Source organism: Mustela erminea, chromosome 12 (genome assembly GCF_009829155.1).
Source record: "Mustela erminea isolate mMusErm1 chromosome 12, mMusErm1.Pri, whole genome shotgun sequence".
Taxonomy (NCBI): Eukaryota; Metazoa; Chordata; class Mammalia; order Carnivora; family Mustelidae; genus Mustela; species Mustela erminea.
The window spans coordinates 20,966,578-20,983,095 of NC_045625.1; the positions used below are offsets into that span (position 1 = coordinate 20,966,578).

General features: G+C 47.7%; 1 protein-coding gene across 5 annotated transcripts in view; it reads left to right on the forward strand.

Annotated features, from left to right (window-relative positions):
* Positions 1–281: 281 nt before the first annotated feature.
* The window catches only part of SUSD1 (sushi domain containing 1), a 138,275-nt gene continuing 122,038 nt past the window's right edge, over positions 282–16,518 (forward strand). Inside the window, exon 1 of one of the 5 annotated variants that reach the window (XM_032308466.1) lies at positions 282–454. Coding sequence is in view for 3 of the 5 variants with exons in the window: in XM_032308467.1 (XP_032164358.1) it covers positions 7,500–7,605 (106 nt within the window). In the remaining 2 variants the exon portion in view is untranslated. Of the gene's footprint in view, positions 455–6,827; positions 7,285–7,332; positions 7,606–7,773; positions 8,302–16,518 lie in introns of those variants that run through there. The other 4 variants (XM_032308464.1, XM_032308467.1, XM_032308463.1 and 1 more) reach the window with 4 other exon arrangements.

Below are 16,518 nucleotides of genomic sequence, written 5' to 3' on the forward strand. Positions count from 1 at the left end.
TTACCACCCAGGAAAACTTTCTGAAAGAGATGTTCAACCATCTATCAGAAGAAGTTTGAGCAGGGGGTGGGAGGGGGAAAGAGGAAGACCTCGGCCCCAAAACTAAAATCAAAACCAAAAACAACCCTAGCCGTAAGCAAAGAAACCAGCAGAACTTGTAGCTAAGTCCATTGCAAAATACTCGAATTAAGCGTTTCTGAAGGTTGCACAATTTGCCAGGGTCAGTGATCCGGGGCTCACTGTCAGCTGGTCCTTATCACACACCGTCCGTTGTGGGCTTCCTCAGCAATTGTGGCTGTCACTGCTGGGTGTGCCCCACTTCTCCTTAGGGCTCTGGGTGGCTGCCTAGGGTCCTAGGGCTGATCCTGGGTCCGGAAATGGGTCGTCAGCAGGCTTCCTTTCAGGGTTTGTGGAACAAACAGACCCACAGCTGAGACTTCCTCAAGTGGGGCAGGTGACTGTGTGTGTCTGTGCACGTGTGTGTGTGTGTGTGTGTTTGCCAGACTGGGTGACAGAGCTCCCGTGTCACCTGGTGCTGCCCCACCTCTTGAGGTCCGGGGGAGGATGGGCGCACACTGTGCCGGCTGGACCCACAACGTCCATCTGTCAGGTGTCTGGAGTTTGTTCCTGAATCCACGCCTGCTCCTCCAGCGTCTGCTGGTGGGATCACGGGGTGTCTGAGTCCCATCAGAGAGCGCGTGCCAGGGGGAGGTGGGGAGGAAGGGGATCGCCAGGCTGGGGGGTCTTCCTTGCTCTACTGGGTCATGCTTCCAACCCTTGTTTGTTTTGCTTGTCTGAGGACAACGGGTTCGAGCACAGCCCTGTCATTCCACAAACTAGCTTCAGGACGGGTATATGGTTTCTGTGCTTGTTCGGTGGGAGGCAGAGATGTGTTAGATGTGTTAGAGAAGCAGAACAATCCTACTATTTCTCACAAGGCGACAAGGGGTTCTGAGCATCACCGAGCATCCGAGAATGAGGAGTCTACCTTTGCTTGACTTACTGGCCGTCATCAGCAAGGGACTTTTCCAGAGACAGGTCCCTGTTAGCAGTCGGGACAAATCTGCTTGAGATGACGTCTCTGTTCGGGGAGGGTCAATGTGGCTCCTTCCAGGGGGCCCTGGGGTGTTCTCTGATGTCATGTCAGCTGGGGAGGGGTGGATGTGTGTAAACATACAGTGTGGTGTTAGAAAGGGACCCGCTTTTATCTGTTAGAGACACAAGTTTTCAATCAGCATCACTGGAAATGTTAAACGAAATTCAACCAAGTAAATCTGAAGATTTCATTGGCTTTATTAAACGATTCATGAATTGGGCAGCATTCCATCTAGCTGAGAAGAACTCTGAGGAGTTGTGCAAGATGGAAGGATTTTATGGGAAGGAGGATGGGGCACGAAAGTTATTAGTGGCCAAACAGGATTGTTCCAGGCAAGGTCGAGTTCCCTTAGGGGGAAGAGCCAGGGGTCTTATCCTGCAGATTATCTCATCTTCCTTTGGGCATAGAGAAGGCTCAGGTGACTGACTCTGGCTCTTCTGGGAAAATTCCTGACTGACCGGTTAAGATACATTTCTGGGAGAGGTTGAACCTGCCATTAGATTAGGTATTAAGCCCCCATTTGGGAATTTGGCGTAAGAGGCACCATCTTAGGCGTGTGGTTTTCTTTTTAACTAAGTCTTCAGACATTAGAATCATTTCTTTTAATGCAAACTTCAAGGAATAATTTTAACAGCAGAGTATATCAAACTCATTACAATGAGACAGTCAAACCATTCCTGAAATACCACATATAAGCCATTAACATTTGCAAACCTGCTAGTGGCATTCCCAAGCCAGACCCTGGGGAAAAACAGTACTGCATTTCTGGTCAGGAGCGTCATGATCAAGGAAGGGTTTTTTTTTTTCGGAAGAGTTCCAGAATATTAGGTACCCAGCCTCCTTGCCCCCTTCTCCTTCTGGCCTTGCACCCGGATGGGCACCCACTGGGCAAATTCCAAACTTGACACTGGAAGAAGACACAGCGAAGGGCAGCCTGAGGAAAAACCCCAGAGACAGCGATGGGTCTTCGCCTTCTACTCGCCTGTGTCTTCCTCCTTCCCACACTCCTGGCGGCCCTAGAGTCCACTCAGGGCTCTCTTGGGATCTCAGGTATTGGGGGAATGGGGCTTTCCAAGGGACCTTTCTTATAATTCTGATCCCATATAGAGTCACCAGGATCCAAAATTGGAAAATCCTATGTGTTAATGCTTGTCTGGTAAAATAAAACTAAAAATTGGCACCTCAAAATTTTGTCATTGACTTTTTAAAGAAATTATTTTAACCATTTTCAAATGTAGTGTAGTGTTCAGTGGCATTAAGTCCACTCACACGATTGGACAGCCATCACCACCCTCTGTCCACAGAACTTTTTTCACCTTGTAAACCCAAAACTCTCTACCCCTGAAACACTAACATCCCCTTCCCCTTTACCCCCAACCCTTTTACTTATGGCCTCTATGAATCTGGCTGCTCTAAGTACATCATATGAATGAAATCATACAATATTTATTCTTTTAAAAGTGGCCTATTGGGATGCCTGGATGGCTCAGTCAGTCAACCGTCTGCCTTTGGCTCGGGTCATGATCCCGGGGTCCTGGGATCGAGCCCTGCATCAGGCTCCCTGCTCAGCAGGAAGCCTGCTTCTCCTCTGCCTGCTGCTCCCCCTGCTTGTGCTCGCATGTGTACATGCTCTCTCTCTCTAACAAAGAAATAAACAAAACAAAACAAAACAAAACAGGGGCTCCTGGGTGGCTCAGTCCTTAAGCATCTGCCTTCAGCTCAGTTCATAATCCCAGGGTCCTGGGATCAAGTCCTGCATTGGGCTCCCTGTTCAGCGGGAAGCCTGCTTCTTCCTCTTCCACTCCCCCTGACTGTGTTCCCTCTCTTGCTGTGTCTCTTTCAAATAAATAAATAAAATCTTAGAAAAAAAACAAAAACAAAAAACTATCCTATATCATTTAGCATAATGCCGTCAAGGTTCATCCACATTGAGGCATAAGTCAGAATTGTCTTCCTTTTAAAGGCTGAACAATATTCCATTGTATGAATATACCACATTTTGTTTCTCCATTTATGCAATCATGGTTATTTGGATTGTCTCAACCCTTTGGCTATTGTCAATAATAATGGCAAGAGTATACAAGTTGTCAAGTATACAAGTTGTCAAGTGTACAAGTTGTCCTTGAATGTTTCAACTGGACAGCAAGATACATTAAGATAGACTTCAATATTTCTTAATTCTGATGAAGGAGGCAAGAACAAATCAATCCTAGATCTATCAGAAACTTCTTTCCTGTGCTTACAAAGGGTAGAATACTTCTGCTGTGGGTCACTTTGAGAAGCTCTCTTCATCTTGTACACCTGTTTGAGGTCCCTTAAGAGCTCTTCAGATATCCGTCAGTAATTTCAATATTTTAGTTATGATTTAAACATTTTGTCTAACTATATGAAGGCCCTCTCATGAGTAAAGTACTATAAAAAGCTTTTAAAAATATTTATTTTGAGAGAGAGAGAGTACGCACACATGTGAGCAAGCAGTGGGGGGTGGGGCAGAGGGAGAGAGAGAATCTCAAGCAGCCTCCATGCCCAGTGTGGAGTTCAACTCAGGGCTTCATCTCAGGATCCTGAGATCATGACATGAGCTGAAATCAACAGTCAGATGCTAAACGGACTAAGCCATCCAGACGTCCCTACAAAAAATGTTTTAAAATGTGAAGTTTAAAATTATTTTTTTCAGGGACACCTGGCTAGTTCAGTAAGTGGAGTGTGTGACTCTTGATTTCAGGGTTGGGAGTTCGAGCCCCACACTGGGTATCGAGAGTACCTAAAAATAAAATTTTTAGAAAATAAAAAATAAAATGGCTCTTTAAGAATTTTATTTTATTATTTATTTATTTATTTTTAGAGAGAGCACAAGCCAGGGTTGCGGCAGAGGGAGAGAGAGAGAGAGAGAATCTTAAGCAAGCTCCATGCCCAGCAGGGAGTCCCACACAGGGCTCAATCTCATGACCCAGAGATCACGACCTAAGCCAAAATCAAGCATTGGTTGCTTAGCTGACTGAGCCACCCAAGGCATCCTCTAAAACGATATTTTTTAAAGTGTAGAAATTGACAGGCTGTTTTGGAGAGCCAGGAAACTGGTATTTGGGTAGCCTGAAGCCTGAAGAAGAAGCTGATGGTAATGAACAAGATGTCCACAGATGAGCAAAATAAAATGCTTTGACTAGGTAGGAAGTGTACTTCTCATTTTTTTCAACAATTCTTCCATAATCGTTCTGAATTAAATTTTAAAACATTATAATATCTGCACATTATATTAATATGTACAAATAATAACTCCAAACATGCATATAATTTAAAAAATTTTTAATTGCATGGGTTTTTTTTTTCTTCTTCACTCCACTTCCTGTCTCTTTTGGTGCATGTTTTTGCGGCGGATGTGTGCCGAATGCAACCTAATACATTCCTCAAAGCTATCTGGTTCATTGATGTCATCTTTTCTTGTTTGAAAGCACTGTTGCATATTTAATTTTGTCTCTCTGTGTGTGTATCTTAGGCTACTTTACTGAAAGAGAACTTTCAGGGGTACAATGCCATCTTGAAACCAAAAGTTGAAAGTTTTTGGTGAAATCTAGATATGGACACAAAAAGAGCTCTCTCCTTAAATTCTCCTTAAGAAGATGGTGTATTGGCCATGCTCTCTTAAAAGAAAAACATTTTTCTTAAGCTAAAGATTTTGTCAGCAATAATCCCACTGTTGCAAATTGAATACTGGTTAAATATTCTGTTTTAATTCTGGTGACAAATACTGACCAGGAGATAATTTTTCATTCTGTGATTCCATGAACTCACTATTGGGTAAGAAGTAATTCTTTTTACCATAAATAAATAAGTAAATAAAAATTAAAATTAAAATTAAAGAAAGCAACAGAATGAGTCAATTAAAAGAACTCATGAGAGTCACACAATCAATGTAGAATATGGATTGGGCTAGTACAAAATTGTCAAAATATTAAAAAGGTGATTCATGCAAATATAAAAAGAAAACCTAAAATTTTATTCAACTAATTAATTCATGAGGGCCTCAGCAAGATGTTGACTTCAAAGGAGTACTAGTAAGGTATCAAGTTTCCAAGGAAAATTTAAAGAATATACAATACATACACATATATTTATCTGTTAGGTGTGATAAGATGAATTTGCTAAATGTGAAACTGGCTGACATCATATAAGACAAAATCTTACTGTTAGATGTATCATATTTTTACCTGGCAGGAATCACTTCCATTTCTACTGGAAAAATTAATTTGCATTTTTATGGACAAGAATCTTTTGCACTTCAATTTTCTGCAAGTGATCTTTTTTTTAAGATCTTACTTATTTATTTGACAGAGAGAGATCACAAATAGGCAGAGAGGCAGGCAGAGAGAGAGAGGGGGAAGCAGGCTCCGGACGAGCAGAGAGCCCAATGCGGGGCTGGATCTCAGGGCCCTGGGATCATGACCTGAGCCGAAGGCAGAGGCTTAACACACTGAGCCACCTAGGCGCCCCTGCAAGTGATCTTCTATCTCTATCTACAGAGTTGTAAAAGAGCCTCGTTAATAAAAAGTCCATCAAAGGTACGCAACCGTATAGAATTAGATAATCCCCAGAAGGGTTACAACACCCACCACCCTGCTGAAAATACCCAGTAAACTTGGCCATTTCAAGGTTTGGGGCTATTTTTCCCGATATCACCAATTAAAAAACTATGTGTACACACACACACACACACACACACACACATATTTAAATTTACTGATTTACTCTGCAGGAGACATGCCAGAGAAGGAGAAGGCCAGCTTAACAGTATCCTAAAGAAATCTATTTTTGTGGAAACAATGACATGGTTTCAAAGTTCACAAAGAGTTGAGCTTAACAAAAACTTTGTCTAAATTAGAGAGGATAGCCCCCACTCCCCAAAGGGGCTCTTATCTTTGCTGAACAAAAAATAATTAGCAAGAAAGCCTGCTGCAAAAGAGCTGAGGCAGTTTATTTTTAACTACTTCTTTTTAAGGTTGCACAACAAGTTTGGCCCTTATATGGGTGTGTTCATGGGTGGTTAGGTTTAGGGCAGGCTTATGGTAGAAAGAGAAAGCAAGTGAGGATATGGGTGAAGTAGTAGGGGCCCTGCTCTTGGACAGACCTGCCAAGCTCTAAGCCTTTGAACTGGAACTTATTCCCACCCCACCGCAGCCTCTCCCTACCCCAATTTGCAAATAGTCTCTTTGGGTCTCTACCTCAGTGACTTCCACCACCCATCATCCACCCAGCGGCCCACACCAGAAATTTCGGTGACATCTGTAATTTCTCTTTCCTTCTCCTCCACATTCTACTGATTATAAAATCCAGTGGATTCCACCCAATACCACTCTGGTTTGACACTTTTCATTGCCAATGCTCTGCTCCTGGACGTGTCCTCTCTCCCCTGGATTCCTGCAGCAGCCCCAGGCTGGTCTTCCGGCCTTCCTAGCTCCAGTCTAGATCCCACAGAGCAGACACAGGAGCCTTCCCTGATGAGGTCACTCTCTGCTTAAAACCCTATTACAGCTCCTGAGCAACCTCCTTTCCTTGGTTTATGAGGTCGTCCTTATCTCTGAAGCTTAATGCCTCTCTCCAACCATCTGTTCCCACTCTAAGGAGATCTCCTCATTTCTAGACTAAGCTCTCGGGTTCCTATCTCTCTGTATAAGCCCTTCTCACCGCTTAGATTCCCCTCCCACGTCTTTTTCATCCTCTGGGTCTTAGCTTCCTTCCGCTAGAAGCCTTCCCGACGCCCCAGGCACAAGGTCCTCCGTGCAGCTGGAAGGCTTGTCTGCTCCTCTCCCACCACAGCTCTGTCGTCCGATGCAATCCTGCAACCTGGTCGCCTGCAGCCCTTGGGTGGACTGGACCGTTGGCTTCTTGCCCTCACCGTGTCCTTGGAGCACCAGCCACTTCACCCACTTCTCTTTCCCCTCCTCAAAGATTCCCGCTCCTTCTGCCCCTCGCCCCTCTTTCTCTGCCACCGGGGTGCCTCCCTGAGACCCAAGAAGCCTCGGATCTCCCGTTCGTCTCTTTTGCTTGAAGCACGTTTCGTCCTGGCACGGTCCGGGACTCTAGGGTCAGCTCTGTCACTATGTGCTGGGTGTCTGTCCCTACTTGCAGAACGTCCGCGCCGAGGATGCCGGACCCTGTCGCTCGGCCCGCCGTGACCCCCGGCGGAGCAGGTGCGCGAGCGAGTGAGGGGCGCGGAGCGAACGAGCGTCTTGCGGGCGCGCGGGCCAAGCGGGGAGGAAGGGCCCGCGCTCCGCCACCTCCTCGGGACCCCGCGGCGCCGGAAGCGCCCGGGGCGGCCCCCTCCCCGCTGGGCCCGCCGCCTTATCTCGGCGCCTCGGGGCCGCGGGAGGAGTCGCGGGCGCGCCGGGAGGGACGCGGCGGCGGCATGGGCCGGGGGCCCCAGGGCGCGGGCCGCCCGCCTCGCCGCCTGCTGCGGCTCCTGCTGCTGCTCGGCTTGGCCCGCGGCGCGAACCCAGCGCTGGGCGCCGACGGTGAGTGCGGGCGGGGGGTGGGCGCGGCGCGGGGGCACCGCCGAGCCCTCGACGACGCCGGGCGCGCCCGGGACGCTTCCCCGCCCCCCACTCCCGGGGCAAGGCCGGCGCGGAGCCCGGGCGTGGAGCGTAGGTGGGGCCCGCTCGGGCCGCTGGGGCTCGCGAAGGCGGGGCGCACAGAGGCAGGAGGGGCTCCCCGCCCTCGCCCCGGGCATCTGGGGGCGCGGGGTGGGGGAACCTGTCGCAGGAGGCCTCGCCCTTGGCGCCGGGGACCTGTGGGGCGAGGCGGGGGTGGGCGCTAGCCGGAGCCCCGGGGGAGAGCCGCGCCCGGCGTGGAAGGGCGTGGAAGGGCGCGGAAGGGCGCGGAAGGGCGTTCCAGCTGCGCTGTCACGCTTCCGGCTCTGCTGTGGCTTTTGCACGACCAATTCTTGACCTGAAGCAATTTTCTTCCTACCTTTTAATTTTTTTCACCCAAGTGAAGAACCAGATGCTAATGTGGTGAGAAAGAAGTGCAAGGAAGATTACAGGAAAAAGGCATTCTTTAATCAAGTCATTCGTTCAACAGATGGCCCTTGAATCGTTTCCTTGTGCAGGATGTGAGGTCGCCCCGCTGGCCCTCATTGAGCTCCTGTTCTGGAAGCCACAGACGAGCAGATCACCCAGTTCCAAGCAAACTGGAACGCACTGTCACATGTGGTAGGAGTTACACAGATTCAAACGTGTAGGGGAGGTGGCATTTACCCACTTAACCCAAGTAATCCTAATAGACGGCAGAATGCCTAAGTGCTCTGAGAAGGTGTAGGTGGTCAGAGCAAGGCGAGATTCATTCTAGCTTGGTGAACCTGGAGGCATTAGAGATGAGGTGATTCTTGAACTGGGCCAACAGGTTTGATAGTATTTGGGTATGGGAAGATGAGGAAAAGGCATCCCAGCTCATAGCAGAGGTCACAGTCAGCCCTCCATAAATATATGCAGAATGAATGAATTCCACGTGGAAGGGGCAGCGTGATGTACATGGAGGTAGAAAAACATGGGGCCTGTGGCCTGTGGTATGTAGGAGCTGGGTGGGAAATGGAGGTGGAAAAGCAGATTGGATTAACCAGAGGCAGAGTGCCTTGGTTGGCAAACCGAGTTATTTAGAGTCAGCGTTCCTGGGTGGTGGGAAGCCGTTGGAAATCATTGCAGGCTTTTGTACAGTGATATAAAAAGTAGGTATAAGGAAACCCTCCAGCTTTCTTAGTAAAATCATTCATCCTGAAGGGGAAGAGAACTTCCATGTACGGAGGTGGCGGGGGCGATTTTTTGGTTCAGACTCCTGTTTCCTCAAATTCTTTTCATCTTTGGACTTTTACCACCACTGGTGTTCCTTTTGATGACTCAACTCTTTTGGGTAGCCATTTTTGAACATCAGATATTCTGGTAGGCTTTTTAACTTCTTTCCCTGACTTGGTCTCCCACAGCAGTGTGCCTAAAAACCTGTAGATGCTTGGGACCTATTTCAGAATCTGCGTTAGAGCCCTCTAGCCTAGGCAAGGGTCAGACATGATCCCATAGAATTACTGGGCTAAGATGGTGGAACAAAGTAACTACCTAAAGGCTACTACTTAAAGACTATTGGGTCAAATTGGGGAAATGGAAGTGCCTGGTAGAGACTTTCCCCTTTGTAGGCATTCTTTCTTCATTTACAACCTTGAAGAAGCTGGTTTTCTTTCTTTCTTTTTTTTTTTTTAATTTTATTTATTTATCAGAGAGAGGGGGAGAGAGCGAGCACAGGCAGACAGAATGGCAGGCAGAGGCAGAGGGAGAAGCAGGCTCCCCGCCGAGCAAGGAGCCTGATGTGGGACTCGATCCCAGGACGCTGGGATCATGACCTGAGCCGAAGGCAGCTGCTTAACCAACTGAGCCACCCAGGCGTCCCAAGAATTTGGTTTTCTTAAGGGTGGGTTTCCTTCCAGTGGACAATGTAGGGAATGCCTGGAGGCTTAGAACCATTGTAAGAGCTGGCCTACAAATTCTGAGGACTGACCCACACGTTCTGAGGACTGGCCCCATGGTAAAGAGAGCAGGGGAAGGGCATCGGATGTAGATAATAAGGTAGAAAGCGAACCAAAGGACCTAACAATGGACCTTAAGGTGATGGTGAACAGAAGAGAAAGGGGACACAAAGGCTTGAGGACTGGGTGACTTGGATATATGGTTCTGTAGGAGGAGGAAAAAGATTTGGGAAGAAAGATAAGTCATTTTGGATACCCTGAATTTGAGGTAATGTTCGGGCTTCTGGAGAAGTGAACTCATTAGGGAGTTAGGACTGTGGACAAGGGGTGTGTGCCAATGATGGAGACTTGTGGTCACTTGAAGCCTTGAGGTTGATAAGAGGAAGGAGACCCAGGGCAGATTTGGGGGAAAGACCCATTTTCGATGATAGGTGCACATACAGATGGGAGGAGGGCTGGGCCAGTCTAGCATCCAAGGAAACCAGAGGAAGGGGAGCTGTGGGAGTGGAGGCTGAGAAAAAGAGTTTTGGATCTGGTGGCTCTGCTCAGCTTGTGTCAGGGCTCTCAGAGCAGTGAGGGCGAGAGCCAGATGCAGAGGGCTGTAGTGACTGCAGAGGTGTTGGCTGGCTCTTAAAGATACTCTTTAAAGAAGTTAGAAGCAAAGGGAAGATCCCTATTCAGCTGGGCCAGCTAGGGCAGTGCAAGATTTTGTTTCTCCCTGGGCTGATGGTTTTGGGAAAGCAGCCACAAACACGCTGTAGCGTGAGGGTATTATTCAGTAGATATGGAGACATTGAAAATGCAGAAATAAATGAGGTAATTTTTTTTTTGAAGATTTTATTTATTTATTTGACAGCAGAGAGAGAGATCACACGTAGGCAGAGAGGCAGGCAGAGAGAGAGGAAGCAGGCTCCCTGCTGAGAGAGCCCGATGTGGGGCTCCATCCCAGGACCCTAATACCCTGAGCGGAAGGCAGAAGCTTAACCCCCTGAGCCACCCAAGCGCCCCATAAATGAGGTACTTAATGAAGCATGTCCAAAGCGAAATTGTTCTACAAGGGGGAAAGCTTAGTCTCTGCGAGGGGAGGAGAAGAACGGAGAACTGCTCTTTTTCCCACAGCTGTCTACTTAGGGCTGTTCATATTTCAAAACCAGCCCAGTCGGCCTCCCTCCCGGGAAGCTCTGGAGTTCCCTGCAGCCCAGCCACACCGTGCCTGAGTCCGTGTACCGCATTTGTAGGATGCACATGTATTTCTAGGCATACGAGCAAACACTAGCATGCATACGCATTTATACGGCACCCTCACTCTACTCACTGAGGCCACGTTGCGTATTACACAAACTGCTTGGTGGTGGTGTTTGCTAGACTAAGCTTCATGTGAGTCACGGGCTGTGGCTTGTAATAGGAATTTGGTAGGAAGGGAAATGAAGACCACCCAAATGGGAAGAGGCAAGGGCTCTTTATACAGAGTTTGCTACATCAGGAGAGTCAGTCGGCATCACTCTGAGAGCCTGATAGCGGATCAAAGGGGGAGGCTTCTCGTGTGCCCCTGGCTTGAAGCTGGTGGCCTGGAGAAGCTGGAGGTGGTGTCCTAACAGCAGACGTTCTAAGTGATTGGTTAGGGGAGTGTACTGGGAGCTCTCTGATTGGTCCTAAGCGTGAAGCGAGGGCAACACTTAGGGAAGCCAGCTGTTAGTGATTAAATCCCGACCATTTGGGTCTTACCGCCGGAGGCTGTGGTTTGACTTCCTGGCCTGAAGATGGCTGCCTCATGCCTCCATGTGGGCCTGAGTTCTATTTTTATCTACGGCCTGGCCATTGTCTCTGTGTATATTCAGTGTCTCACTGGTAGCGTGAGCTGAATTGCCCTGAATCGGTATCAAAGACATTTCAGGGAGAAGAAGTCAGAGGCTGCGTGGAAGGGAAGTGTGAGACACACAGTTGGTAGAGCAGGAGGGTGTTGATGGGTGGGTGGGGTGCCAAGCCCAGGGGAATAGAAGGTTAGGAATGGGTGAGGAAGGGTGGAACCAGTCAGTCCTGTTTCTTAACCTTCTCAGGCACAGTCCTGAGTCGGGAGTGGCTGGGGACGTGTTGGCTCAGGACTGGCTGGGTTGGGAAGGCCGGAGGAAGGACAGGCGGAGGCCTTGAGAATCTTGGGGGAGTGATGGTGGTGGAGCGGCCTGGGAGTTTGTTCTTGCTGTGTAAAGTGCACGTGACGTCACCGTGTAGCGGGGGAAAGAGGAGGCATGGGGGTGGTGAGTGAATTGTTTTGGAGTGACTTAGAGTTGCTCAAAGTAAGGCAGTGGGATTCAAGCTGATGGAAAAGATCCTCCTCCCTGTCTTCCACTGCCGGGGTCTTGGCCCTGGGTGTGTCCTCAGCCTTCTGGTCCTGTCCCAAAATGGGTTCCTCTGTCTCTGCAGCCCCAGTAGCAAGTGGCCTCTTGGACTTTGCTCTGGAGAGCAGACAGGGGAAGTTAATTGCATGGATTCAAGAAACAGTTTTCCACCTGCTTGAGAATGTGAGTCAGGTGCGAGAGAATGCATCAGGGGGCGACTTGCTGGGCACGAACCGAGGGTGTGGCCTAAATGAAAGGCTGCTTGACTCAAAACGCAAAAGTTTTGCAATTGGAGCAGTTAGCGAGGCTTGGTTCTTGGTTTGGAGGCTACGTATGGTGGGCCCCACTGGACGTTGGTCTTGGTCGCTTAAGCTTCTGAGGTCTGATTCAGGTGTTACCCAGAAGGCTGGGAGGTTGTGGGGCAGGCAGGGGATATTATGTAAATTAAGATAATAAGGATCCTGGACTATCAGCCCCACAAATACGGAGGCATCTGTCTACATGACAATATTGCTTCGGATTTTTGCACTAACGCAGCTCTGTCACCCTCTTCATTGGCGTATCTGGGAGGTGGCCAGCTGTCAGTACCTTCATGTAGTCTTTCCTGGAGTTGACAAGTGGTTGTTACAACAGCATCTAACGTATTCTAATTGCTTTACGTGTATTGGCTCATTTCTTACAGCAGCCGTATGAGGCAGGTCTTTATTATCCTCATAGTCAGATTTATAGGAGGCGGAGGCCCAGAGCCCCATCTAGGATGACACAGCTGACTAGTCCAGTGGCAGAGCTGGGATTGTCCCCCTTCATCTCACCCCTGGTCGGAACCTCTGGGCCAAGTGGCACGCCCTGCCTCTCACATGACCTGTTTCCAGCCATAATAACAGTATCTACGGGGAGAGACAGAAATATTCATGTAAATCAGCCCTCTGCCTAGTGCTTTCCTGCTCATACAGCATTTCTGTTTCTCACTGAAGTCTCATGACAGAATTCTGTCTCACAGATTAAAACCGGAGGACGGGCAGGTCAATTTGCCTAACAGCACGGAGCCAGGGAGCAAGAGAGAAGTGTCCCAGCCTTGGTGGGCGCACCAAAACCCGTCTTGGCTTCTGAGTGTTGGTTGTGGTTTTAGCTGGCTTAGTTGATAGAGTGCTGAAGGGAAGCTGATGGAGGTTGTCTCTCTGGATGTTCCAAGAATAGTCACCAAGAGTATTTAGCCTGGTTGTCCCTCTAGACTTTGGAATGCCCACTGTCCTGTTTCTCTGCCAGTCATTCTAGGTATCCCTAGGCCAGAGGGTTGGGGGGGAGGTTCCCTCAGTCCCTATGCAGCAGCCACCTCTCTGCTGTCCTGAGAGTCTGTTTTGACAAAATTAAGTCCTCCTTGATACGGATGTGAAGACGCCCTCCTGCTCCCACTTCCCCTCAGGTTATACAGCAAAGGTGCGGTGGTCTTTCAACTGGCCTGGAGAACTTCCATTCCTTGGATAATTATCACTGTCACCTTGGTCCAGCTATGTTCTGCATCAGTCTAGGCTTGGTGGATGACATCGTCAGGGTTGCTTTTTCTTTCCCCAGGATTCTGACCTTGAGGTTGAACTAGACTTGCCATGCGACCAGTAGTGTGGTCTACCTGGGAGCTTTTTTTTGAATGCAGATTCTCAGGCTGAATCAGACTCTCTGGGGATTCTGTTTTAACAAACTCTCCAGGCAGGGAGACCAGCTGTCTTGGTTGGCACCGTAATGAGGGGTTTTCTGGGTCACAGGGCTTGTAGTATTAAAACCGGGACAAAGTAGCCCCCCCATCTGTAGGTGATTCTTAACTGAGCTAGGGGCTGATGAATGGTGGAAACCGTTGTGTGGTTAGAAGTGACCCTCCCCGCCCTGTCTTTTCTTGGATTTTTTTGAATTTTTGGATTTTTGGATCTTGGATTTTTCTTGGATTTTTTCAGGATTGTGCTTCCTGCCCCTTTCTTTAGGATAAGTTGTGTCACTGCCCCATGATGTGTGTGTGCTGTATGCCCCTCCCCCAAGAGGCTTCTTTGTCCCTCAAGCAATTAGAACTCAGAAGTTACCACATAAGGCTCTGCAGACTAGGTTAAATATAGGCTGAGTAAGAAGCTTTAGTTGAGGCCTTTCTTCCTCTGGAAACTGCTTCCCTCCTGCGGTGGTCTGAGAAGCCTTTGGCAGCCCAGCATATAGGTCGTCTTTTTGCCAGTATGGGGAACAGACATTCATGGAGCCAGACATGCCAAATACTGTCCTTCTGGGGTTCACTTTGCTAAATTATTCCTAGTGGGTCATCAAAACAGGTTCCCTAAGGATGAAGTGTCGGCCAATTAGGGAACAAGAACTTTGGAGGCCACTTAACCCCTGCTGCTTAAAATGTGGTCTCCCTGGGTGGCTCAGTCATTAAGCATCTGCCTTCAGCTCAGGTCATGATCCCAGGATCCTGGGATTGAGCCCCGCATCAGGCTCTCTACTCAACAGGAAGCCTGCTTCTCGCTCTCCCACTCCCCCTACTTGTGTTCCCTTTCTCTGTGTCTCTCTCTGTCAAATAAATAAATAAAATCTTAAAAAAAAAAAAAAAAAAAGAAAGAAAGAAATGCAAAAAGCTGGGCCCCGCCCTGAATCGGAGCCTGTGGTTTAGCACCATCCCCAGGTGATTTGAATGCCCCTTTAAATTTTTAAAAAAGATTTCTGTATTTATCTTAGAGAGAGAGTTTTGTGGGGGGAGTGGGGGTAGCAGAGAGAGGGAGATAAGCAGACTCACTGCTTAGTGCAGGGCTGGCCCCTCACTGGGGCTCAATCCCAGGATCCTGAGATCATGACCCTGAGATCATTGCCCGAGCCACCCAGGTGCCCCTGAATGCCCTTTAAAATTTGAGAAGCCCAAAGCCCTCGTTTTACAGATGAAAAAACTGGGATTGCGAGAGGTTCAGTGACTCGCTAAAGGTTGTATAATGAGTAAGACTCAGCTAGATTTAGGGTCCTGTTCTGACAATTAGGTCCAGTGTTTGCTTTCCCCCTGTATCTGGCTGCCTTCTTACAAGGCCTTATTTTGTTTGGTTCTGATTATTGAATGAACTTGAACTTAATTCAATTTATTTAAAAAACTTTACATTCTGTCTTTCACTAATTCAGACTGGACTTCCGTTAATTTATCTGAGTGGGTGGTGCTCCTTTATTTCTTAATTTTGTGTGTGTGTGTGTGTGTGTTTATTAGAGTCACTCGACAGTGGAATGAAATAATCTTTTTTTTTTTTCCGTCTGATGTGAGTTTCTGGAACTGGATGTATATAAATGCTTCCATGTTTATAAAGACAAATACTCCATATCAGAAAAAAAATCAAGCATTTTACCATTTTGTTGTTGATGATTTCATAAATACGGTATTTATTTTTTGTTATCACACTGAACGTACACACTGGGAGAGTGTTCGTCATTATACGGCTGATCATACTGGACTTAAGGACTTGACTCAGGAACCTTTATTTATTTATTTATTTATTTATTTATTAAGATTTTATTTGTTCATTTGACAGAATGACAAGTAGGCAGAGAGACAGGCGGTGGGGGGAGAGGGTGGGGAAGCAGCCTCCCTGCTGAGCAGAGAGCCCAATGGGGGGGATGGGGGGCTCAATCCCAAGACCCTGGGATCACAACCTGAGCCGAAGGCAGAGGCTTTTTTAAAATTTTATTTTATTTTTAATTAAAAAAATGTTTTTTAAAAATTTATTTTTAATTTATATTCAGCATAACAGTATTCATTGTTTTTGCACCACACCCAGTGCTCCATGCAATCCGTGCCCTCTCTAATACCCACCACCTGGTTCCCCCAACCTCCCACCCCCCCAACACTTCAAACCCCTCAGATTGTTTTTCAGAGTCCATAGTCTCTCATGGTTCACCTCCCCTTCCATTTCCCCCAACTCCCTTCTCCTAACTCCCCATGTCCACCATGCTATTTGTTATGCTCCACAAATATGATAATTGACTCTCTCTGCTTGACTGATTTCACTCAGCATAATCTCCTCCAGTCCCGTCCATGTTGCTACAAAAGTTGGGTATTCGTCCTTTCTGATGGAGGCATAATACTCCATAGTGTATATGGACCACATCTTCCTTATCCATTCGTCCGTTGAAGGGCATCTTGGTTCTTTCCACAGTTTGGCGACTGTGGCCATTGCTGCTATAAACATTGGGATACAGATGGCCCTTCTTTTCACTACATCTGTATCTTTGGGGTAAATACCCAGGAGTGCAATGGCAGGGTCATAGGGAAGTTCTATTTTTAATTTCTTGAGGAATCTCCACACTGTTCTCCAAAGAGGCTGCACCAATTTGCATTCCCACCAACAGTGGAAGAGGGTTCCCCTTTCTCCACATCCCCTCCAACACATGTTGTTTCCTGTCTTGCTAATTTTGGCCATTCTAACTTGTGTAAGGTGATATCTCAATGTGGTTTTAATTTGAATCTCCCTGATGGCTAGTGATGATGAACATTTTTTCATGTGTTTGATAGCCATTTGTATGTCTTCATTGGAGAAGTGTCTGTTCATATCTTCTGCCCATTTTTTGATATGATT